Source organism: Hoplias malabaricus, chromosome 4 (genome assembly GCF_029633855.1).
Source record: "Hoplias malabaricus isolate fHopMal1 chromosome 4, fHopMal1.hap1, whole genome shotgun sequence".
In the NCBI taxonomy this organism is placed as follows: Eukaryota; Metazoa; Chordata; class Actinopteri; order Characiformes; family Erythrinidae; genus Hoplias; species Hoplias malabaricus.
The window spans coordinates 28,343,125-28,368,313 of record NC_089803.1 but is presented as its reverse complement, the minus strand read 5'-3'; the positions used below and the strand labels follow the sequence as shown (position 1 = coordinate 28,368,313).

The 25,189-nt window shown below is 38.3% G+C and overlaps 1 protein-coding gene across 3 annotated transcripts in view; it reads left to right on the top strand.

The window, feature by feature from the left end:
* Positions 1-21,900, top strand: part of slc1a2b (solute carrier family 1 member 2b) — a 35,510-nt gene extending 13,610 nt beyond the window's left edge. Inside the window, exons 1-11 of one of the 3 annotated variants that reach the window (XM_066667878.1) lie at positions 1,771-2,162; positions 7,804-7,943; positions 11,277-11,429; positions 12,228-12,478; positions 12,585-12,735; positions 12,829-12,955; positions 13,119-13,352; positions 14,440-14,634; positions 15,657-15,791; positions 16,013-16,247; positions 17,953-21,900. In XM_066667878.1, the coding sequence (XP_066523975.1) occupies positions 2,158-2,162; positions 7,804-7,943; positions 11,277-11,429; positions 12,228-12,478; positions 12,585-12,735; positions 12,829-12,955; positions 13,119-13,352; positions 14,440-14,634; positions 15,657-15,791; positions 16,013-16,247; positions 17,953-18,027 (1,701 nt within the window). In that variant the 5' untranslated portion in view covers positions 1,771-2,157 and the 3' untranslated portion in view covers positions 18,028-21,900. Of the gene's footprint in view, positions 1-1,770; positions 2,163-7,803; positions 7,944-11,276; positions 11,430-12,227; positions 12,479-12,584; positions 12,736-12,828; positions 12,956-13,118; positions 13,353-14,439; positions 14,635-15,656; positions 15,792-16,012; positions 16,248-17,952 lie in introns of those variants that run through there. The other 2 variants (XM_066667875.1, XM_066667877.1) reach the window with 2 other exon arrangements.
* Positions 21,901-25,189: the final 3,289 nt, after the last annotated feature.

Genomic DNA, 25,189 nt, shown 5'->3' with positions numbered 1-25,189 from the left:
GTATATCTATGTTTTTTGTATTAGTTTTTTTGACCTAGGAAGAGGGTGGTCTCTCTCTCTCTCTCTCTCTCTCTCTCTCTCTCTCTCTCTCTCTCTCTCTCTCTCTCTCTCTCTCTCCCCTTCCTTTTCTCTGAGCCCGGGTTGCTAAGACAACCTGTGAGGGCCGTCACTGCCTTGCATCCTCTGTGAAAGACTGAGGAAAGAGAGGGGAAAAGAAGGAGAGAGAGTGACCCCTCGCTCCAGGAAGGCAGCATAAAATCGGGGTAATCGCCGTCGATTATGCCGCACAATGGGCTGCGGTTTCTGAAAGATTCATTCATCCTGGAAAAGAGGGAGCTGGAGAGTGGGGAGAAAGGGTCTTCCATCGCCCCTCCAAGCCCCATCCACAGCTCTCCCACGGTGGGCACAGGCATGACATCAGTGGCCTGAATGGAGCTGGCTTTGGGCTCATGCCCACTCTCCCTCCCTCTCTCATGCAAATTTGGAGTCCAGGCCTGGTCGCTGAGGCTGGACTCCAGTGAGGTGGGGGGTGATGAGGTTGCAGGGGCCAATGCCACTGTTTGCGTGAGGGACAAAGAGCCCTCAGATTAGGAGAGGGGTGGCAGGGGAACTTCACATGGCCTTAGCCAAGTAAGAGAGAGAGAGAGAGAGAGAGAGAGAGATTTAATATGCTTCTCACTGGCCCCTTTTGGCCAGCTACACATGCACACACACATACTAATCTCCACATTCCCTATACATACCCCATACCTCCAACTTCCCTTCAGACACTGAAAGAACAGGGTGTCCCAGACAAATTTCAACAGGAGAGAGAGAGAAGGGATGTCATGACAGTTCTGTGGGATTCCCATGGCTGTTGCCTAAGAGCTGGCTTTCAGTTTGCCTTAATGTGACCAGAGCTTTTAATGTTCATTCTTCATCCAGAGTTTTAATAGATCAGTTGCTTCTTTTTTTTGTGCCTAAAACCGAAAGAGAAAAGTTTTGGGAACCTCCTCTCAGTAGCTGTTGTGTCCTTTGCTTCGGTAGCTACTGGACAGCGTGCAGAGCCTTTCAAGATTCATTCCTTTCACACTGTGAACACTGTCTCCATTGTTACGAACAGTTGCATAATAGGCTCACTGCCAAACCTTGGTGATGTTAAATAATGAGTTAACATTCGATTAGTGTAAGACTAGGGATCACTATTACAGTCTGCATTTTTCTCATTGTCATGTACTGTAAAACAGTGTGGCAGCAATTGCCAGCAGTTCCAGTTCTGGGCTAGAGCTGAGGAAATTACAGATGCACAGTCCAGCATTTGTAACTCTACAAATTAGTTAAATTTTTCTTCATAACGCTCATCCAGGTGGAATCAGCATTTAGTTACATTTTATATTGCTCTTTTATTATGTTCATCAGCAGATAAGTTTATAAAATGGATATTGGCATCATTTCACATCATACAATATCATGTCATATTATATTATATTCATCTCTAGACAGAAGAAACTCGAGAAAACATAGTCATACTGTAGAGCCATTTTGCTAGAGACCTTGGCCTTCTTTCGCCAACCTTTAATCAACAGGATTAGATCATCTGACAGCAGCCTTTCTGAAGTATTTCTGATCACTAACATCTTTGCCTGGTTGTGGAAGTTTTTTTTCCCCAATGGGCTGTTTCATCTCAAATCCTAGAATAGAGGCTGACTGATTTCGAGAGTGGGAGAACATGCTTTCTGGGGGATTAAAGAAAGAAGTGAGTGAGAGCAAGCGAGAGAGTGAGAAAAGGGGTCCCCAGGGGATTTTCAGTGCTTACATTTAATCTGGGTTAGAGACTCCTCCCTCCACTACCTCCACTGCTGTTGCTCCAGTGCTTTAGACCATCTCAGCCTCCCTCTGTCTCTCTGGGACTGACTCGCTCCGGATGCTGAGGATCAGGTCTTAAGGCTTTGCTGTTGGCCTTCATAGCGAGGAGCGGTCAGTTTCACTGCAGGCGGAATCGAGTGATCTCTGGTGGCCTGGACTTGAAGCAGGACTGTCCCGTGTCTCAGAGGCTGGGAGCCCCAGTGTCGTTATTAACGAAGAGTTTGGAGGCTTTTTGCTGTCTCTCTGAATCAGCTCATGCTCATGGCTCAAGACTAAAGGCAGTCTGTTTATCTTTCATCCAACCAGCTAGAAATGATGTAAGTTCATTCCCGTTTATGGCTTATTAGACGTAAAGTCATGAGTGAAATCATTTTCCTGCATGGTTGCTTGAGGCTCTGTGATATCAGACATTGTAATTCAGCCTGTCCTGTACACAAATTCAAAACAATGCTTTTTATATTTAGTGAAGATTCATACAGGAATGGAGCAATGGGAAAGGTTCAAAGTGCTTAAGGACATTGGAGGAATAGGATTTGTTACAACAGTAGCCATATACTCTATTTGTTATATACTTTAAATAAGTTTAAATATTCTTTGTATGTCCATAGCATACAGAGTATAAGGATTTTGTTTTCTCGACCCAATTAAGTATTCTTCAGTTCCTCAAACAAAGTGCATCTGTCACTACATTGCATTGTCTATGGTTTTTGAACTATGACCTCGGCAGCTCAATGCTGGAGGCACTTGTCGTCTAGCGACGATGCCCTGTTTTTGTGGGTCCAAGTGCTGGATTGAATGTAATGAGGGAGGAACAGCTTTGGAATATTTAATATCATGAATCAGTGTGTTCTCCATGTTAGCTTTTGGCTGGGGTGAGAGACAGGGCCTGGAGCTGTCCTTGCTGCATATTAGCCCAATGTTACTGAGGCCGCAGGTGACAAATCCAGCTCGTTGCTTCTATGACCTTTTTCTGCTTGGCAGAAGGTCACTATGTGCAACTGGAATAGCAAATACTCTCTCTCTCTCTCTCTTTCTTTCTCTCTCTCTCTCTCTCTCTCTCTCTCTTTCTTTTTTTTTTCTCTCTCTCACCTACGCTACCACACACTGTCAAAGACTCGTTGTATCCATTAAGCTTAAGTAACACTCAGCCCAGTGACAAAAGACTAAGAAAACCAGACATATTTTTTGTCAGTCTGAGTTGGTTCTCTGTGAAGTTGACACTTCCCTGACCTTATCATCACTGGGGAAAAAGAGAAAAAACTGTTATTTGGTGGCATCTGTTAAATGCAACTATAACATCAGTTAAATGTGAGATAACAGTGAAGGAAGGACTAGGAGATTACTGCTAGAAAGGAGGAGAGGAGAAAGGGGCCTTGGGCCTAGAAATTTGACATTTAAGCCCTTGATGAAAGCAGATGGTCCAGAAACATCAAGATGACTGGCACCTTGAGTGAAAACTTGTTAACCTTTTCACAATTGCAGCCTTGAAAGTGCTTGTCCCAGAGCTGTGCTTTGGTTGTTCTTTTTGGATCTGTTCATTTGTCAATCTCCTCTGCTGGACAGTTCAATTACTTTTGCAGGAGGCTCTAATCTTAACACTTTTCAAGGCCAGATAAGGTCGCATTAAAGAAGGAGAGCTGGGTTTTAGACTGCGTTTTATTAATGCTTGAGCTGTTCACATGCCCAAGACGTGCTACATAAATATAAATTCAAGCATTCCTGGTGTATACCTATAAGACCATAACTATTCCTATTATAAAATTTGTGATTATGGTGTTTTTTTGTGTGTGTGTGGTAAATTGTCACTATCACATTCACAAATACCAATATTAACAGACTCCATCTGCATGCCTTACAGCTGACCAGCTGCTTTACTGTAGGTTATGTATGAGTGCCTCGTTAAGGCAGAAACATGCATAAACACACCTTATACATCCAATTAAGGAAGTGTAATTATGTAAGAACCTACATGAAAAACAAACATGGTCCACAGACAAATTATTAGTTAAACACGTTAGGGCAAGCATTCGAAAACACATTACATGCACAGGACTGACAGAGTTTTGTGTTTGCAATCACACCTGCAGTATACTAGAGCCAAGATTTATGATCACAATCAGACTGAGCCATCTCTAAAGCACTAAGGTATAAATTACAAACAGCCTGAATCAATGAAGAATGTCTGTAGAAATATTTGTGATCAGTTTGGGGTTCCCCCACCCCACAATTGTTCAAGTGCATTCTGTCTAAATATTTGTGGACATATTCGCTTTGATATCCATATGGTGGCTGTAACAGAATACTACCCATGTGTTTTCTCCATGCTGTCATCTTTCTGAGAGATGAAGCCAGTAGGGTGTCTTGTTCTGCTTTCACACCTGTCTGCAACACACGCACACGCAAGCATAGCTGCCTCTTTCTTCGCTAATTAACAAATCCAACAGTCAGTCTGAAATAGAGCTGCTTCTCAGCTTTAGGAGCTGCTGAAAACGTGTGATTCTTTGGAGGCAGCACGCAAGATGGGAGATGGAAGTGGAATACTTGCTTAGACACCATAATGGGGAGAGTTACCATTTATTTATGGGTTTTAACTCATACTTTAACAGGAGGAAAAAATGAGTGCATCCCAAATTGCTTTGACCCTCACCTCCTTATTTGACCTCCATGCCTTTCTTGTGTATTTCAAAGCATCTCACATTATCTTGGGACTGGTTTCTTACCTTTGGTGAATGGAAAATCAAGTAATCAAGTCCTGATAATAGAGACACACTGTCCTGCACTTTTGAGTTTTATCACTGCCCCCAGCATGCCTGTTTCCACTCATCAGCTCATTAGCAACCTTTTACAGACTTGTTTAAAACATAGAAAATAAAATATGGAGGGCAGCATGCCTCTGAGACCCGGATTTACAGTCTGTCTATAATTGGTCTTCAGAAAGTACTGACGAAACATATGATATTTTTAAAATTGTGTTGAGAATGAATTAAGCACAACACCCAATAAATATGAACATGTCAATTTTCAGGTAAATTTTCATGCAATTTCCCAAAATGCAGATACTTCTTATATGGAATCATTACATTATAGATTTTATATGCAGAAAATAACATACAGGGCATGTCCAGGGGTTGATGTACAAAGACTATTTGCACAAGTGTCAGTCGCCAATCTGCCCATGTGTTGAGCACAGAACCACTGCAGCCAACACCTAAAAAGGATAAAAACTATATGCAAGGATAAAAACTACAACAATGCAAAATAAGCTTCTCTTCCTCATGCATATGTATCTGAGTGGGGACAAGACCTTGGAGGCTTTCACAGATGTGTGTGAAAGTATAAGAAATGAAGCTGATTTCATATTCCTCTTCAGTTGTTAATGTTAAAGACAACTGTGTTGACTGGTGTTGAGCTGATTGTCTTCTACCTCTGAATACCAGGCATAACTAATGATAGTTCATTCATTCATTTATTCATAAATTCATTCATTTTTCCATAACCACTTTATTGTTTTCATGGTGGCAGTGGATTCTGAGCCTAGAATCATTAGGCACAATGCAGGTGCACACCTTAGACGAGCCACCAGTCCATCACAGGGCACCACACACTCACATATTCATTCACAAACCCATACCTATGGACACTTTGTAATAACCAACCAACTTGTCAGCAGGTATTTTTGGACTGTGAGAGGAAACCCTCACTGACATGGGGAGAACACACCAAACACCTCACACACAGTCATCCGAGGCAGCGTTTGAACTTCAGAACCCTGGAGCTGCGTGACAGAGACACTACTAGCAAATGGTGATAGTGTCTCAAAAAATGTGTTGTTACAAGATTACTAGTTGATACAAGGTACATGTTAGATTGAGTAACGTGCTGTAAGAATTTTGAATATCAGAATAATAGTGTTTACCCTATTTGACCCTATCACAATCCATGATAGTGCTGGGTGATATGAGCGCAAATCAATATCATGATTAATTTAACACTTTACCATGATTACAATTACGGTAATGAACGATTATCCTGTTTTTGTATTTTTGACCCTCATAGTTCAGTGACGAGGCTTGTACTGTAAATATGCTCCAGTATTAAAGCAGGGATATTTTTTTTTATGTTGCTGGGAGCTGGTTCCTCTCGTTTTTTCTCAGCATTTACATTTGATTTCTTTTTGTTCAGTGTCATATTAGTTATAGTCAAAACACAACACGTCCAAACCACAGACGCTGTCTTTTTCTTTGGTACAAGCTCCTCAAGACGCTTAGTCGGCCTCAGTGTTTAGGTTGCTTTCATGTGGCATATAGGGGAAGAATCATGTGACTACAGCTTGGTAGCATGGTTTTCAAGGGACAGCATATTAACACATAGTGGGGACATAACAGAATTAAAAATAAATAAATTGATATTATCGATATAGACAAGATTATGTTGATTAGAAGTTCTGAAGGTCAACTTTGATTAATTTTCGATTAATTGTCCAGCCCTAATCTATGATATAAACTCTCAATCTCAATTATCTTAGCCGTAGTAAAATAACCATCCCGTGGGTAGTTTTAGTGTGGATTAACTTCACTAATTACCACTTTTTATTTTTGTGACTAATGTGTATGTGATTTTATGGCCTCATTGCTTCACTGCAACTTTTAAATCCTGAAAGCTATTAGCAAGCTGTTCATGGGCAGTGTTGGATTGAGGTGTTGGTTAAGGTTGTTGAGAATGAATTAGACAGAATCACGTGCCTGTGAAGAGAGTAAGGATGTTTTATTTGAAAGTAGAGATGGAAGAGTTTACAGAGGTGTTACTTGGTCGCAGCTTAGTTACTCTCTCCCATTGTCAGTAGGAGCATACACACGTCATACACACGTTATAGAAAATGTTGTCACCCTCAGTTGTTCCCTAAACAATCTTCCCCCCAAGCATCAAGGTTATAAACCGCTGATACACAGGCAGAGAAGAGACAAACAACTCTGAAAGAGTTCACATTAACCGAAAACAAAGTATAAGAGAATCAGAATAAAATATAGAATTAATATGAAATAATCACTTTCCACAGGCTGCCACAGGGCTTTGTGTAATTAACATTAGTCTCAGTAAGTAATAGAATGATCAGATCAGGCACATTGCAGCCACATATTTTGGTTACATCAGGGCACATTTTGCAGTGCATCTGGCTCACTGTGTGTTACTCAAAGAATCCCCTCTGATGTCTGTGTATCATGTGAAGTTTCCATATAAATAAAAGTATCTAGTTTGTCTTCCTTTCCAAGCACACATTCTTCTGCCAGTTCATTTACTGATTTAATATTAAATGCTGACAATCATACTGCTAGGCATGGTTTCACATAATGTCACTTCAGAAGTGTAACAGGAGCTCATCAACAACAGTGCTGAGAAAAACACAACATCTGTTCCTCCTTAACAGCTCACAGTCAGTTTCAAAGACAGCTATTGACAAAATCTGCTTTTTTTTTAATCATGAGTAGACAACAGTGACTCCACAGTGGTGCCCCATCTGTTTTTCTCCCTGAGTTACTCTGGACAGCACTATCATTAGAGAAAACACATTACTGTGTATTTTAAAGGTCATTATGGGACAGTTCAGTGCTTCCCTGAGGTTACTGAGGCTTTACTGAGATACAGCTCATCATGTGCATCAACCTGTTATGGCATGTTAGTCTCTTTTCTTCCATAATTTATAGCAGTGGTAATATTGGCTGCATGTTTAACACGTGTGGACACAACCCTCTTAAATATAAAAATTCCTAAATGGCGCTTGGTTAGAACATGATTCTAAGAACCAAAAACTTCAAGAATGTAAATGTAGTTTGAAGTTTTACATTATCTGGGCATCTTATAGGTATTCTTTATACATGTCCTTTACTAAGGATTTTTTTAAGTGTAAATGCAAACGATACCTTGCAAATAATTTGTCTTTCTTTTTCTTTTTAATTATAGAGCCAACAGCATGCCTAAGCAAGTGGAGGTGCGTATGCATGAGAGCCACCTGGAGCCAATTGAGGCCACCCCGCGCTCAAAATGTGCTCTTATCTGCCAGAAGATGCGCAAAAACCTGCTCCTCACACTCACTGTTATGGGTAAGTTACATATGCGATGGAAAAATGTCAAAAATGAATGTACCACATAAAAAAACACTTAAAAATAATACTACAATTTTAAAGGCCTGTAAATTGTTTAAATCGCCTGTTATTACATGGTTATTATGTTGTAAACCACCTTAAAAGTCATTAATCATCATTTGTAACACAGAGACAGGAAGTGTGACAGTGACTTCTTTTTGTCTAATACTGAAAGTGTCAGAAAACTTCAAGGTAAAGAATAAGCTAAGACCTGTAATTGTGATTTTAGTCATGTCACATGTGAAGGTGCACCTCATTATCACTGATATATACAAATACAGTCTGTTGGTGGTTAATTAATTAAATAGTTAAACTTATTAACAAATATGTGAAGAAGCAAACAGGTTTCACGTAAACTGATGGCGAAGACAAAGTAAGGTCAGTATCTGGCAAGATCTGAGGTTTAACAATGTAGATGATGTGGGTTCACTATTTGGCAAACAACAGGTCTCTGTTGCCCTTTCTATCTATGTGCTATAACTGATTATTTATGACTATTAATGTATTAACAACATAATTAAATAACCATTATTAAACAGATTTTAAACCATTTATAGGTGTATATTATTAAACCTTTATAAGTGTAGTCTTACTCTAAAGTGGTACAGAAATGAGAGCATTTACTATTAACACAGAATGTGAAATTCTCCTCTGATTTCTATGATTTGCTAGTGAGAATGTATTCAGCAAAAAATAAGAGGCATTAAAAAAATTTATGTATACTTTATGTATAATATGATGGGCGACACGGTGGTGCAGCAGGTAGTGTCACAGTCACACAGCTCCAGGGTCCTGGAGGTTGTGGGTTCGATTCCCGCTCTGGGTGACTGTCTGTGAGGAGTTGGTGTGTTCTCTCTGTGTCTGCGTGGGTTTCCTCCGGGTGCTCCAGTTTCCTCCCACAGTCCAAAAACACACATTGGTAGGTGGAATGACGACTCAAAATTGTCCGTAGGTGTGTGTGAATGTTTGTCTGTGTTGCCCTGTGAAGGACTGGCGCCCCCTCCAGGGTGTATTCCCGCCTTGCGCCCAATGATTCCAGGTAGGCTCTGGACCCACCGCGACCCTCAACTGGATAAGCGCTTACAGATAATGAATGAATGATACATTTTTTAATGTTCACAAATACTACCATTAACATCAAATAATGTGATTAATCATTGTTAAAATACTGAAACATCTATAATATGTTTACTATGTTTATATTTTAACTTGCTCAAAAAACATACTAATATTAAACAGTCACTATTGTTTGTAGTTATCATCTTAATCTTGGTTTGACTTGGCAGTATTTATTTATACTGAAGATTTGGTACCACTATGGTCCTAGCCATTTTAACTGGCTAAATGTTTGATGTTTTGAGGAAATCTGTGGGAAAACAGTAGTTTTTCTTATAAGTAAGCATACACCTTATTTAAATTTACGAAGAACCATAACACATAATCACTTTATGGTTGCCAGCAAATAACATTAGATATTTATAATCAGTATAATATTTGTGGGGTCTACATTCACGCATTAACAGTGCTTTACATTAATGCACTGACATGGCTTTAGCCAAATACCCAAATGTTTTGGACACTTCAAACCCAGTCCACCAAATGCAATTTCCATATCTTGGAGATGTAATACTGCACCAGACAAGTCAGTCTGAAAAAGGTGTTACTGAATTACTAAAAGTAATAAATGTATTCTGAGTATGCTCATTTTGTCCACTCTTATGTATATATCTGAACACACTTATTTTAAACATGGAAATCTATTTTAGGGTCAACTGTGAGCAAATGAAATGTGTTATTATTTACAATTAACTACACAAAACATTTCCATTAATCATAACTGATTTATTAATTTGTTGGACATCCCTACAGTTTCAGATAAAAAAAGGTACAGTAGAGGTACAACATTGGTCACTAAAGATACAAACAGTGTAAATATACCTTTAAAGGTACAACAGTGTTTAAAAGCCCAGTTTGGTTCCTTAAAGATGTATTACATTCTCTTCTCTGGAAGGAGAGGCACATGTTTGTAATCTTTCTCTATAGAACTGTGTCAAATAAAAAAAACATAATATGAGTTCTGGAGATGAAATGAGGCGCAAGAATTCAACACAATATTAGATTCTACAATTGTAATAGAATAAGGTACAATTATGTCCCCTAATTAAAAGGTACAATTATGTACCACCACAGAGACAAATTTTCTGATAGTGTAGATTATTTATTGGCTTTGTGAAAGAGAAAATATGCCCATGTTTCCCTGTGGTGTATCTGCTTTTGCTTTTTTGTTGTTGTTTTGTCCCTGAATAGACAGAGAACAGTGAACAGTCACTCCTTAGGTTATAGAGGGTCAGCAAACAGTGGGGTAAATGACATATAATTACAATTCAGTCATGTGTGGGGTACGTCACATATGGAGCCATGCTTAAACTACAAATACACACAACTGTATGTTCTCTGTGGTTTAGAGCATACATAAAAAGCATATAGCACTCTGCTGGTTGCTTGCATTGATCTATAATGCAGCGAAAACATGTTTTGTGAACTGAAAACAACAGAAAGAGATTTCATACAGTGCTCTTGGCGCTTTAGATAGCAGTAGGGATTTCCTGCTAAAGGTTATACAAGCTATTTGCTCAGTAGTGTTTAATAATAGAGTGCGTTACTGAGCAGCTTCTCTGGATTATAAACTTTGACAAGGGTACAAAGAAAACGCCTTTTCTAGGGAAGCCTTGCTGCTGTTCTAAGTCATTGTCTGGCTGTGAGGGCTCCAGGCTGCCTGGTCACTGGACAACAGAGAGGCCAGTCAGTCCTCTCTGGGGAAATTATTATTGGAAACCAAGGCTCACAGCATGGCTTTTGATTTAGCCCCAGAAATCCTTTGGCACAAGGCTTTACTCCTGCCCAACTATCAAAGTGAATATTGGAAAACCTGCTTGCTCCCTCAAGAGAATACAGATGGTTATGGTCATGCATTCCAAGAGTCTGTCCCTAACACTGATGAGAAGACAAACTTCTCAAACCCATGATTCAGTGCCTCTACAACACAGACATATTTATATACAGACTGTCATTCTACCAAATTCTACGAATGCATTTGTTTGTAATTCATCTCTGCTGCTTGATATTCTATCAGCCGTTCAGTTTCTGGAATATTTAAGCCAATTACATGCCAGTGGCAATGAATAATTAATGATCCCTGGAGAAATGAATACATTCATTTTTGTCTCTCATTTGACCCTCTATAACTTGCTCTACCAACACCCCTCCCTCCTCTCTCTATCTGTGTCACAGGTGTGATATTAGGAGCAGTGTCTGGAATGCTCCTGCGTGTAGCCTCTCCCATCGATGACAATATTGTGATGGTTATTGCATTCCCTGGAGACATTCTGATGCGGATGCTAAAGATGCTGATCCTTCCTCTCATCATCTCCAGCTTAATTACAGGTCATCACTGAACCAGTTTTTGTAAGGCATATCAATGCTCCACATGTAGATACTGATGCAAGTTGGAAAAGTAAAAATACAATTATGAATTACATTTTTACTTTGTTTGTATTTATTTATTCTGAATATATTTTCCAATTTGCTTTATTTATTTGTAAGAAAGGGCACTCTTTAAGGATAGTGTATATTATTATTGGGTATTTTAGGGTTAAACGTCAGATTATCAGGCTAAACCCAATAGCCTACACCGGTATTATTGCTGGATTATAAGTGCATTAGTCAATTTCACAATAATGTCTAAGTCGTTTTAGTTTACTGATCTAGCCACCAGAGGTCGCACATCCCGAATCTCAGCTAGCACTTGTACATGATTCAAGTGAGCTATACTGTCCAAGCAGGTGAACCACAACAACCAAAAACATCCTTAGTTTGTAAATACTGTAAAATGAAATTGGTTTATGCAGCTTTAAAGTCCAGGGAGTATACCAACAACGTTTCAAAGCAACATAAATATGTCTGAATTTGCTTATAAGATTGAATTAGATATTTTAATAATCATTTTGTAGCTACCTCACATAAGTAGATTGAAAACCATGTGTGGGCAGAGCTTGGATGAGAAAGCTTCATTCAATATTTAAAGCTAAACATATGAACTTGGTAGTTGTGATATTTTAATATTAGTAATATGTAGTAGAACTAATTATGAGGTGCATGTTAATGCGCAAACAATAATGTTAATAATTATATAATAATAATAATGATAATAATAAACCTATTTGCTTCACATTCTCAATCCAGGTCTTTCGGGTCTGGATGCCAAATCTAGTGGCCGTCTGGGTACCAGAGCAATGGTGTATTACATGACCACTACTATAATTGCTGCCATTCTGGGAGTAATACTGGTGTTGATTATCCACCCTGGTAACCCCCAACTGAAGGAGAACCTTGGGGAGGGACTCCAGAACGATGAGGTCTCCAGTCTTGATGCTTTCTTTGATCTCATCAGGAATCTCTTCCCTGAGAATCTGGTGCAGGCGTGCTTCCAGCAGGTTAGCATTTAAGCATTTTCATATATGTGTAATATCAGCACTTACTGTTCGTTACCAAACTGATATGAGAAGCTGAGTGTGTGTGGGCTACTGTCTGTGTTAATAGGTCCAGACAGTTGTGAAGAAGATTGAAGTTCTGCCAGATGCTGATGAAAATAACAGTACCATGGACGAGTTCCTGTCTAGCACCACTAAGCCTCCCCCCATTTTCAAGGAAAAAAAATCTTTGCAGTTCAAGAGTGGAATGAATGTCTTGGGTAAGAGTCCAAAGCATCTCTTTTAAGCAGAGTCATTTTGCTTAGGGTTTTTCAGAAATCTGAATCTCATTGCATTTGCCATCTCTCTCACAGGTCTGATTGGATTCTTTATTGCCTTCGGTATCTGCATGGGGAAGATGGGAGAGAAGGCAAGGCTTATGATTGACTTCTTCAACATCCTGAATGAGATTGTGATGAAGCTGGTGATCATGATCATGTGGTCAGTGATGATATTTGCTCACTGTAACTGAAACACTTTATAGTCTGTCTGGTGTCTCATGGAAGTGATTTATTAAATTGGTTATTGATCTGGAGAAACAAAAATACAAAGGCAAATCAAAGATTAGATTAAAGATCCTCATGTTTACCATGTTTACTTGTAGGTACTCTCCCTTTGGTATTGCCTGTCTGATCTGTGGCAAGATTATCTCCATCAAAGACCTGGAGGTGGTGGCCAGACAGCTGGGGATGTACATGATCACTGTAATCATCGGACTCATCATTCATGGAGCTATATTCCTTCCTTGCATTTATTTTGCCATCGTGAGGAAGAATCCCTTCACCTTCTTTATGGGTATTTTCCAAGCCTGGATTACTGCCCTGGGAACAGCCTCAAGGTGTGACACATCACTTGCAATTTCTTTTTAATACAAACACACCAACACGCTTAAGGTATAGTATAATATCTCATTTTTATGTAGAAATATTTGTACACTGATATGCCACAACATTAATACAGTCAATAGTTGAAATTAATCAGACTGTCTTGTTACAATAGCATATGCTAAAGAGGTGGGATATATTTGGCCACAAGTGAACATTCAGTTCATAACGTTGATGCGCTGGAAGCAGGACAAATGGGCAAGTGTCAGGATCTGAGCCACTTTAATGGCCATATGTTTTTAAGTCTGTGCATCTTCAAAATGGCAGGTTATGAATATTCAGTGGTTAGTACCTAGCACAGGTATTCCAAGGACTGACAGCTGGTGAACTGGATCAGGGGCTCCCAAGGTGGATTAATAACATGGGGAGCCAAGGATAACCCTCAGATAAGAGCTCAGATAAGTCTGATCTCACAAGAGCGAACATAGTTTTTTACCTGTGGAAGAGATGACACCAGGATGCACTATGGGAGGAAAGCAAACTGACAGAAGCAGTGTGGTGTTCTTAGTAAAGTTCTCTAGGAAAGCCTTGGATCCTGGCATTTATGTGGATTTTACTTTCACACATACCACCTGCCTAAACATTGTTACAGACCAAGAACATCCAACTATAGCATTGTTATTCTCTTAACACTTATCTATTTCAGGAGAATAGTGCAAAATGTTCAAGGTGTTGGCTTGGCCTCCAAAATCTCCAATGTCAGATCCATATGAGGCAACACCTCTTAAATAATTAAAGATCTTAAAGGATCTGCTGCTAACATCTTGGTGCCAGATAACACAGCACACCATTAGATGTCTTGTTGAGTCCGTGTCTTGACAGGTCAGACCTGTATTGGTGGCACCACAATATTAGGCCAGTGGTATTAATGTCTGATTGGTTTATGCCCTATGTGTTTTCTGCTGTCACTTTACTGTTCTTCAGCAATAGTACTTGAAAAGGATCTCCCTCTTGGAGAGGGATTATAAATAGCTACAATGTACTGAGTTGTGCTGTCAGGCTTTGGATAAAACTGAGCTCTTTAACTGCATCATCCTACAGTGCTGGAACCCTGCCTGTCACTTTCCGTTGTCTGGAGGAGAACCTGGGCATTGACAAGAGAGTAACACGCTTTGTACTTCCCGTTGGTGCAACAATCAACATGGATGGTACTGCTCTTTATGAAGCTGTAGCTGCCATCTTCATTGCTCAGATGAATGGTGTTGACTTAGACCCTGGTCAGATTGTCACAGTCAGGTAAGCTTTAGAGATGATCGTTGATGGTACTAGTGTTAGCCTATGTGTTTCCTTTTATTTCAATCTATACATGCACCTTTCCATATAAAAGTAATAGAATATTGTCTTATTGATATACTGCACTCACATTTTTATGTCCCCTAAAATAAGAGAGCAAAATGCTATGCCATTTCATTATCAGGTATATTTATAGAAATTATGTACACAGATCAACCAAAATTACTACCACCTTCTTGTTTCTACACGCACTACCCTCTGCCTGTATTTGTGAAGCTCTACAGAGCAGGTTGTACTTAGGTATTGAATATTTTTTGTTGGTGGAATATTATCAGTCTAGCAGTGATCAATCATTCATTATCTGTAACCGCTTATCCAGTTCAGGGTTGCGGTGGGTCCAGAGCCTACCTTGAATCATTGGGTGCAAGGCGGGAATACACCCTGGAGAGGGCGCCAGTCCTTCACAGGGCAACACAGACACACATACATTCACTTACACACTTTTGAGTCACCAATCCACCTACCAACATGTGTTTTTGGACTGTGGGAGGAAAACGGAGCACCCGGAGGAAACCCACGCAGACACGGGGAGAACACACCAAACTCCTCACAGATCCCTGGAGCTGTGTGACTGCGAAACTACCTGCTGCACCACCGTGCCGCCCAGCAGTGATCATGAGGGGTATAAAATTCCCAGCAGCACTGCTGTGTCCGTTCCCCTTTAACCCACTCACACACCATCACCACACTCTGGTCATGGCGTCGTTGAAAATGATCCACCATCCAGATCATACCTGCATAGTGGTGGTCCTGATCATTGACACAGAGGGGGCAAACAAAGTATGCAGAATGACAGATAGACTACAGTCTGTAATTGGAGAACTACAAAATGTATGGTCAGTGTGATAAATAGACAGTGAGTGGAGAAATAAGGTGCTGACTGTAATGTTAAGGCTGATCTGTGAATAACTGTAAGGCCTTTGGGGGCTGGGTCAATAAATAATATTTTTATGCTATTTTGTCAGTCTTACAGCTACACTGGCCAGTGTTGGAGCAGCCAGTATCCCCAGTGCAGGACTGGTAACAATGTTGCTTATTCTAACGGCAGTGGGACTGCCCACTCAGGACATCAGTCTACTGGTAGCTGTTGACTGGCTGCTGTGAGTATTTTAAGCATAGTTTCATGGTTTAAACCAGTTTTTATAGATTCTAAATCTCTACTATGGTGCCTTAGTTTGATTTCCCTTCAGAGCTTTAATGAAATTGATACATGTGTAGACCCCTATATATTCCAGCATCAAAATGTCTCATTGTCACTTCCAGAAAACCTTATAAAATGTACACCTTTGGGATTGTTGATGTTTCCTTCTTTTACATTTAGGGATCGTTTCCGTACCTCAGTCAATGTGGTGGGTGACTCATATGGTGCAGGCATCGTTTATCACCTGTCCAAGGCAGAGCTGGAAGCCCTGGATGCCCAGCATGGGAAATCTGACGACATTGAGATGATGACCAAGACACAGTCCTATTACGATGACCTCAAGAATCACCATGAAAACAACTCCAACCAGTGCGTCTTTGCCGCTCACAATTCAGTCTTGGTAGATGAATGCAAGGTACAACTCACGCTTACGGACATAGAGACTTGTATATAGCGCATCCCTGCTGCATGCTCACTCTGCATTCTCTTCCTTTACCATTTTCTGCATGTGTGTACTCCTCATGCCAGTGTAAATACAGGCTGAATGTTGTATATATTTTGATGGCATTTTCTTCAGGCAGCAATTTTTGTGTCTCATTATATATAGAAAATTTTGGAACAAATTCGGCTGAATAGATTGGAGTAGGTTTTATTTGTATAACAAATTGGTATGTTTTGAGCCCTATGCCAACACTATGTAAAGCAATATTTATTTTATTTATGAATGGCTTTAACCTTAGGTTTTGAGTTATGAAACTCTATTATTTCATTGCTTAGACATAATGTCTTTCTTAAAGAGAAGAGACCTTAGAGTTTGTACACAGTGAATGACAAAAAAACTGCTGCTATGCTGTTGTCTTTTGTGCTTGCATGATTTTGACGTTAACTCACTAAATTAACTAAAACTAACCTGAAAAGATGCAAACCATGATAGTCGCCTTGCAAAATAACAGTGTGTAGGTTTAATACTGCCACTAACATTTATTTATAATTTGATATTTCCTTTTATATGTTTTGTGTTTATTGTATACATTGTCTCTTATTTATTGCCTCTTTATTTATTGTTTTATTATATATGATAAAATATACCAAAATATGAATGTGAACGTAAAGTTTCATGTAGGTTATGCATGACAGTGCATGCTTAAATGTTACTGTGCTAATGGAAAGTTCATATAAAAATCCCAGTGTCAGTTGCATGCACCCGTAAACTGTGTTATGAATACTTCCAACTTATCAGCCACAACATTCTGATTAACCCATTAATGTTATCCACAAGTAAATTTATATGTAATATGTGAAAGTGCCTTTTGTGCTGCAAGCTATCACTCTAACTGAGGTGAATAGTAAACCAATCCTTTACCAATTCTAATAATTATTTCAATAATCACTTAAGCAAGTACATAAAATTAACAAGCCAGTTGATGGAACTGCAGTGAAAGTCATGGTCATTTTGAAAACGTTATTATTATTATTATTATTATTATTATTATTATTATGTAGTGTTTTACGTTTATTTTCTGGCAAAATAAAAAAAAAACAAAATCTCAAAATCCCTATGATAAAACTAGCTCAATTTCCTGTACAGTGTCCACAGATAATTATAATTCTGTGTCATAAAAGAAAAAATCATCTGACCTCCTATCCATACACTTTGAATGTTGGAAAGAACGTTGGCCTTATTTTTTGGTCAGGAGAGGAAATAAGAACCCTGAGGTCTTCTCTTTATGTGTTACTGTACCTCCTGGAATTTTCTGATAATATATTTAATTTTCATACTTTAATACATAATGACATTTGGCTTGTCTATTGTTGTGTTGTAAAACTGCAGGGCCCAATGAAAATTATACATTTAACATGGTAAATTCTGTGATAAAACACAATTTTTTTAAAAGTCAAGCTCATACAAACATAGGATTTTTAACATTTTGGATATGGACATTAATGGGTTAATAGGTTTCAGGCAGGTCTTGTGATTTATATCCCAGCAGACAAAATATTAAAATCTACCTATGGCATGGAGACAAGAATATATAATACTTACACAGAAACATAGAGTAACAGCATTTATAATCATGTTTCATGTCGGGTGATGAGATGTTGACAATAATTGCTTTCAGGTAACCTCGGCAGCCACGAACGGCACAACTGCGGAGTACACACTTGTTGAAGAGGAACCACGGAAAAGTGATTAAAGCAAGCACATAGACACCCTGTGTCCGAGCCCCCGAGCTTTCTTAAAACGAAAAAAAAAAACGAAAAAAAAAACGAAAAAGAAAAGAGAGAGCAAAAGAGTATAATCAAGCACACAGAACAAATGATGGGTTTTGTAGTTTAGACTTCTGTTATTCCCATTACAGTATGTTTAACAACCTGTTTGACTGTCTGAAATAATATGTACTAATGCTAAAAAAGGGTTAGAATCACACTGTCTGATAGTGCACTAACATGTGCCTATGAGCTAACAGGTGCGCAGTGGTTAGCAAGGCTTTGGAGAGGAAAAGGAGAAATAATATACAATGCAATTTAAATTATTTTGGATGGTAATATATATATACTGTATGCACACTGTGGGGTGGGGGGGGGAGGGGTGATTGGTGAATGCAGTTGTAAGAGGATGTTTTTCAGAAGGTAGGGAGAGAATACACAGAAAACCCAGCAATTCACATTGAATGAAATACTATAATAAAACTGTACAGAGCCAATACCTTTCCAAGTCGCATCCTCTTTATTAGAGCAATAGACGTTTACTCTGTAACCTCTTCCCTTATTTTACCTCACTCTATGACCTCTGACCTACCTGATATAACAGTCCCAAGAGATTCACAGGGAGATCTGCTGTTACTAGGCTACGCCATTAGGGTTAGAGGCCACTGCACATGCTCAAAGGTACTAAAAGCACAAGCCATGTTGATAATGAAAGCCTCCCCATTACAAGATCTCTTGAACGCTCTTTTCCTTTTCTTTAAAGGATTAGAGAGCTTCTATTTTGTTTACTAAAAGACAGTGCTCATGATTGTTTTAGTGTGTAGGTGAGTGTGAGGCACATATGCACATCAGAGAATGGACCAAACAAACAACTGCTAACAGCTTCATTGACATTCACTGAAATTGACTTGATTAGTGACCACTATTTTTAGCTCACTGAGAGCACACAGTGCCAGGGCCTAATGAAATACCACTCACTACTGATGATTAGTACATAATTCTGATAAATGATGGCTATTATCTCAGTATTTCAAAGGCACTGATCTTTTTAAAGAATCCATTTTCTTTGTTGGAAAGTAATTATTCATATTTAAGTTATGCATTTGGCTCGCTTGGGAGAACATTGCAAAATAAATATTCATCAACTTCATATGCCCAAAATTGAACCCACAAGTACAAACAAGTTATATTTCTCCAAATTTAATTTCCTCAGAAGCTCGTTTCTTCTCCAATCTCTGGACTGTAGAATGTTAGATACTCAGGCAAATGAAAATGCACTCATTGTTGTCAGGGAAGACATTCCTAATGCAGGCAGTTGAAATATTTTATATTAAGCCCTCAGAGTATGCTGGAGAGTAATTGTTTACCTGTTTACAAAATCACAGTGGGTTTACAGATTGCCAAATAACTCTTGCCTTTATATTTATAAAAGCGTACACTGTTTTATATTGGCTTTCTCACACTGTTAACCATTTATCTAGATTCTTTTCTTTTAAAACTTAAAAAAGCAGGCATACTCCCCAAACAAGAACCATTTGAAAAGCACATTTTAAGGGACATTGTTAAGGTTGACATTCCAATTCCAATGACCTTGGCTTGTTTCCTTTTAAAAGCACACTGAACAATCCAGTCACGGAGGAACAATGAAACGAGAAATAAAATGTCTGTGTTTGAAAAAAAAAGAGCAAGATAAAGCAAAGAATGTATCTAGGAAGAATTCCTTTACATAGGAAGAAATTAATCTTGTTGGGATGTGCACAAGTGAGCCCATAGCACTAGTCGTGATTTCCCAGAGCCAGTGTGAGTGTATTAGTGCCAACAGCTGCTCTCTTTAATTACCCTAGCAGTCTCTGTCTGTACATATATTCCTCCTGAGATACTCAGCCACATGTAAATGACTGTTCTAGCAGCCCCAATATGCTGCAATATTTACCTACGTCTGACTGTTCATGACTGACCAATGGCCAGAATATACCTCCAAGAATTATAGTCCCTGTCACCAGGAATGCTGAGGAATGTTGTGAAATCAAATGACAGACAAAAGAAATGGCATGGAAAACATACACACAGAGCCACGTGTGTTCCTCTCTGAGATGCAAGAATGAATGGATGTCAGGAATTTCCTTGTTGACCTCCTTTAAAATTTGCCTTGCCTCTAAAGCATTAACCACTATGTGTGAGTACAGCCATGAAAAGCTAGTTAACGTGTTTAGCCTGCTTACCAATCACCCTTAGCATGTTCATAGTTTTGTCTTTTTTTTACTTGATTGTGTTTATTTTATTTTTTCCTTAAGAATAAAAAGGCCGCTTTGTGAAGAGAACTAGCTTCTGGCAAAAAACGCACATTGAAATTTCACCCCACATCGTCTTAAATGAAGGGTCCCACTTTATACAATATTTCCACCAACCTTGAAATCCATTGTCATCTGATGATGTTTAGGATCCAGAGGCAGATACCCTAATACAAAGGACTGTTGCCAACTGTTAAAATTTTGAGCTTAATATCACAGAAGCATGGACATCTCATTTCTTTTTTGCACCAGTTTCTTAAAAGCATGAATTGAAAGTGCCTCTTGCACTTTGTGTACATATTGTAGGTAACAGGTTTTTGTTTGTTTTTTTGTTTTGTTTTTTTCTTTTCAGTGGGGAAACGTAGTGTTTAATTGTGTGACATTTTGTAATCTGATAGAAATATATCCTCTGTGTAATGCATACAAGAAAATAGATTAGAAAATGTATAGAGATGAGTTTATTAAATTGCTTGTTTTGAAGCTTAAATAGCTGTTCTTAGCTGTCTCACATAAATATTCCATATCCAATATATATCCTTTTTTATCTAATGTGAGTTTTGAATGTTTGTTCCCTACAGAAAATAGCTGTGTGCATTCATCTTCATTGTACATAAATATAAATATATATATGATATACTATGTGAAACTGCAATGCAGAATGTTCTGGATATTACACTGACTCTTAGGAAATCATAATAGAAGGAGAAGAAAGCAACTATAATGCTGAAAGAATGCTGTGCTTTTGGTCTGATATGCCCCTGATCTATACATTGATATGATAATTATGGCATGACATGTTTGTATGAATATATATATATATATAAAATCAAAAGTTGGAATGGCCTCTAGCAACTGGGTTGGGAATGTCTTGATTATTTCTTGGTAAAAATGAAGATCTGTTAAGGGTCTAAAATCTAGCAAGTGGCCATGTTGGGCACACTGACATTCCCATCACATGCTCCACCACTTTCTCCTTTTTCCCTACTGCTGGATTACGTTAAACTCCAATAGAAATGCTGCTTGTAATAAAACTAGTAGTACTGGTCCCTTCCAGAAACTAAGATGTAGCTTATGTTCTCAAACCTCATTCTTCATAATAGGCGAATATTGTCTATACACATCCCTAATGTCTTTAAACGTCAGTCCCTAAAGGTAATCCTCTTCTTCTTGTGCAAAAACACGCACACAGACAAATCACTCCATTTTTTACAGTTTTCTATGGTCTTAATGAAGTTCTGAGCCATTTACATCCAAACAGTCTTTTATGTGCTACAAGATTATGTCTTTTTTTTTTTTTTTTTTTTTTTTTTGTAAGTTTAAAAATGATTAATAGATTGAATAACCTCTCTTACCTTTCACTTCTGGACCCATCTGTTCTGTTTTTAAATTCCTCTCGTCCTTTTTTTTGGTTTCTTTTGTTTTGATGTAAAAAAGGAGGGAGAAAAAAAGCAAAGAAATGAAGAAAAATAAATACCTGTGGATTACAAGTATGTTCATACATATCAATAAGTGTTGTACCATTGGTGTACATACAATTATGTTAACTAATAAATGTTGATTCATAACTAATTCTGATCTTTTTTTGTTTCTCACACCAAGGCCACAGCAGGATAATACATTACATTCAGTACAATCCTTTAACACTATCTTTATCAGGAAGAAAAGAGAGCCCATGAAATCAAATACTTGGATGTGTAATTTCAGCTATAAGTAAACAATGCGAGTCCGCCATGCTAAAGTACAATATATAACAAGCCAAACATGACAACACATAATACACAATCTAAGCACATATTATATGTATATGCTAATTAGAAATGAAATGGTAGTAGGTTAAGTAAAGGAATGTATACAGTAATTACTCTGTTGAGTTATATGTTTGGTGCTGTTTCATCTTGGGAAATAGATATCTTGGTGCACTTTACCTAGTGCAATGTACTGTACTCTGAAAGTGAATACACAATTACACTATGTTTAAAAGTTTGTACATGCCAGTTGTAGCATATCTTCTTTAAGATGTTTTCATTGTAAAAGCAATCAACAGTGCGAAGATTTTGAATTATCTCCGTAGTGTGCAGTTCCTTTTCTATTAGAAATAAGAAGCAGCAATAGGTTCTTCGGATTGTTTTTCCACACTGTCAGAAAAATGTCAGTGTGTTGGTATCCTCAAGGGCACATATTCTATACCTTTAATGAGGAACATAATTGTAAAATATTCTATTGTAACTGCAGATTTTAAAAGTGTGTTGATATCAACACAACCCCATTTCATCTTCAGGACTTACTGTATATTATGTTCTTTTATTTTACACAGTTCTCTAATAAAATCTTACAAATATTCACCTCTCCTTTTGGAGAAGAGTATGTCATGTACCCTTAAGGACCACAAATGGATTTTAAGAGTTGTACCTTTAAAGGTACAGTTACATGTACCTTTCGTGACCAATAATGTACCGTACCATACCTTTTTTCTGAGAGTGTAGTATACATTTAATGTAATTCATGTATACAAAAAAAAATTTCAGGAGTTATTTAGCAAACCTTTGTCAAACTCTACAATATGCAAGTACATCCACAAATGCCAGTCAAAACTTTACTATGCTAAAAGAAAACCTTAAGCTCTGGGATGGACAATCACAAAGTGAAAACATATATTGGTTTCAGATAAATAGTTCCTTTTCTTTTTTTTTTTTTTTTTTTTTTTTGGAAGAAATCAAAGCTATTATCTCCAGACCGAAGCAGAGGAACATAACTAACAGCATGTCCACAAGCCAGGGTCTGTCCTAGTCTGTGACTCTATCAGTAGTAACTTACAATTCAGTGATGGCACCATGAATTGTAAAATGTACACTCAATAAAATATGCTGCCCTATATGATTAAGGATAATACAAAACCATATTCTGCACACTCTACGAAGGCATGGATAACATGGTAGGTACATTACTTGATGGGATAACATACGTAGAGGTGTTCTTGTGTAAAATCTCATGTCCCAGTACAACTATCTGTTCAGAAATAGCTTTAATTAGTGCCTAAAGAGGAACTAAAAAAGTGAAGGAAGTGTGTATATCACTTGGTTGTTGCACAAATAAACTAATAATGGAACTTTAATGCACGATGTTGCATTTCTGCTGACAAGTCTAGTCTTCCAATATAACTTTCATCCTGGACATTAATCAGTTTGCAAACGTAAACTTCAGACCTCTCAAGTAAGTTATTAAGACAGTAAGCAAAACTTATATTATCCATTGTTGCCCCGTACTCACAGACAACAGTAGCCTTCAAAAGGAAGACATTAATAGGAAGGTTTGCTGCTTGAATATAAGCTCTACAGTGGAAAGGGTTCTTGCAAAATTGTGTTTTCTGTGGCCCAAGCAATAAATCAAAATCAACAAACAAAAAAAATTTAAAAGAAGAAGAAGAAACAAGAAACACCTGTTTTGATTTCCTAGGGGAAATTGCTTCTCTGCATTTAACCCATCTGTGGTAGTGAAAACAGAAACACACACTAGTGAGCAATTCTTCACACATGCTGGGGGCAGTGAACACACACACACACACACACACACACACAACAGGAGCAGGGGGTGGCCAACGACCTCAGTGCCCAGGGAGCAGTTTGGGTGTTATGTGCCATATTCAAGGGCACTTCAGCCATCTTTTTTTTTCCTTGCTGGTCCCAGGAATTGAACCAAAAACCCTCAGGCCTCAAGCTGGATTCTCTAACCTTACACTGTATTTTACACATTATTACTTGCGTCAAGTATTGTATCTGGTTCTAGATTTAAATTAGAAGCAGATAGATATAGTTTTGTATGTCTTTATATTTGACACAATTAACTTTTTCATCAAAATATAGTTTTTGAAAATCAAATTCTGTTGTGAATTCATGTCTGTATAGCCTTTAGACAATTTTTCACAAATTGAGCATAATAAATAAAATATTAACAACCGGTCAATAAATTAGCATAAATTGAGAACTTAACACGATGATGTACTTATATAGAGCTATAGCTACATGTGAGTCTAACACCTAAAATGTTAAGTGTGTCTAACTCTCAGTGTTATAAATGTACTCGAGTGGCTCAATAATCACACATACATTTTTTCCAGTTTCTGTTGAAAGCCTGTGTTCTGCTTTGCTTTTCAGTGAAGGCTGAGGTCAATGAGCTTTGACAATTTTTTTGTTGAATGTGGTAGACCAGCTCATTTTAACCCATATGGTGAGTTGGTTATGTTTGAGATATGACAGGTTGCTGTTCAGTCATTAATTTATTTTGGAACACCTTAGCCATAAGATTAGGAATACTTCTATGGAAGGTTTGTACTGCCCAGAATCAATACTAGATTGGACATAAGTGGACTCAAATGGATCAAAGTGTTACAGATGAGTGTATATTTATTAACAGAATGATATGCCCATCCACTTTTGTATGAATAATTCTGTGACCAGTTGAGGAAATTATAAGAATAAATACATTCAATAATGTAATGTTATTCATTCATTCAATGAATGTCTGTAACTGCTTCTCCGGTTCAGGGTCGCGGTGGGTCCGGAGCCTACCCGGAATCGCTGTGCCCAAGGCAAGAATACAACCCGGAGGAGGCACCAGTCCTTTACAGGGTGACACACACTCATTCGCACACTCACACCTACGGACACTCTTGAGTAATCCACCTGGGAAACCGGAGCACCAGGAGGAAACCCTCGCTGACATGGGAAGAATACACCAAACTCCTCACTGACAGTAACCTGGAGTGGGACTGTGACACTACCAGCTGCGCCACCGCCTGCTGTACCACCCAATAATGTAATTGTGTTTGGCAAATGTAAGACTGTTGGCAAATGAAAAATAA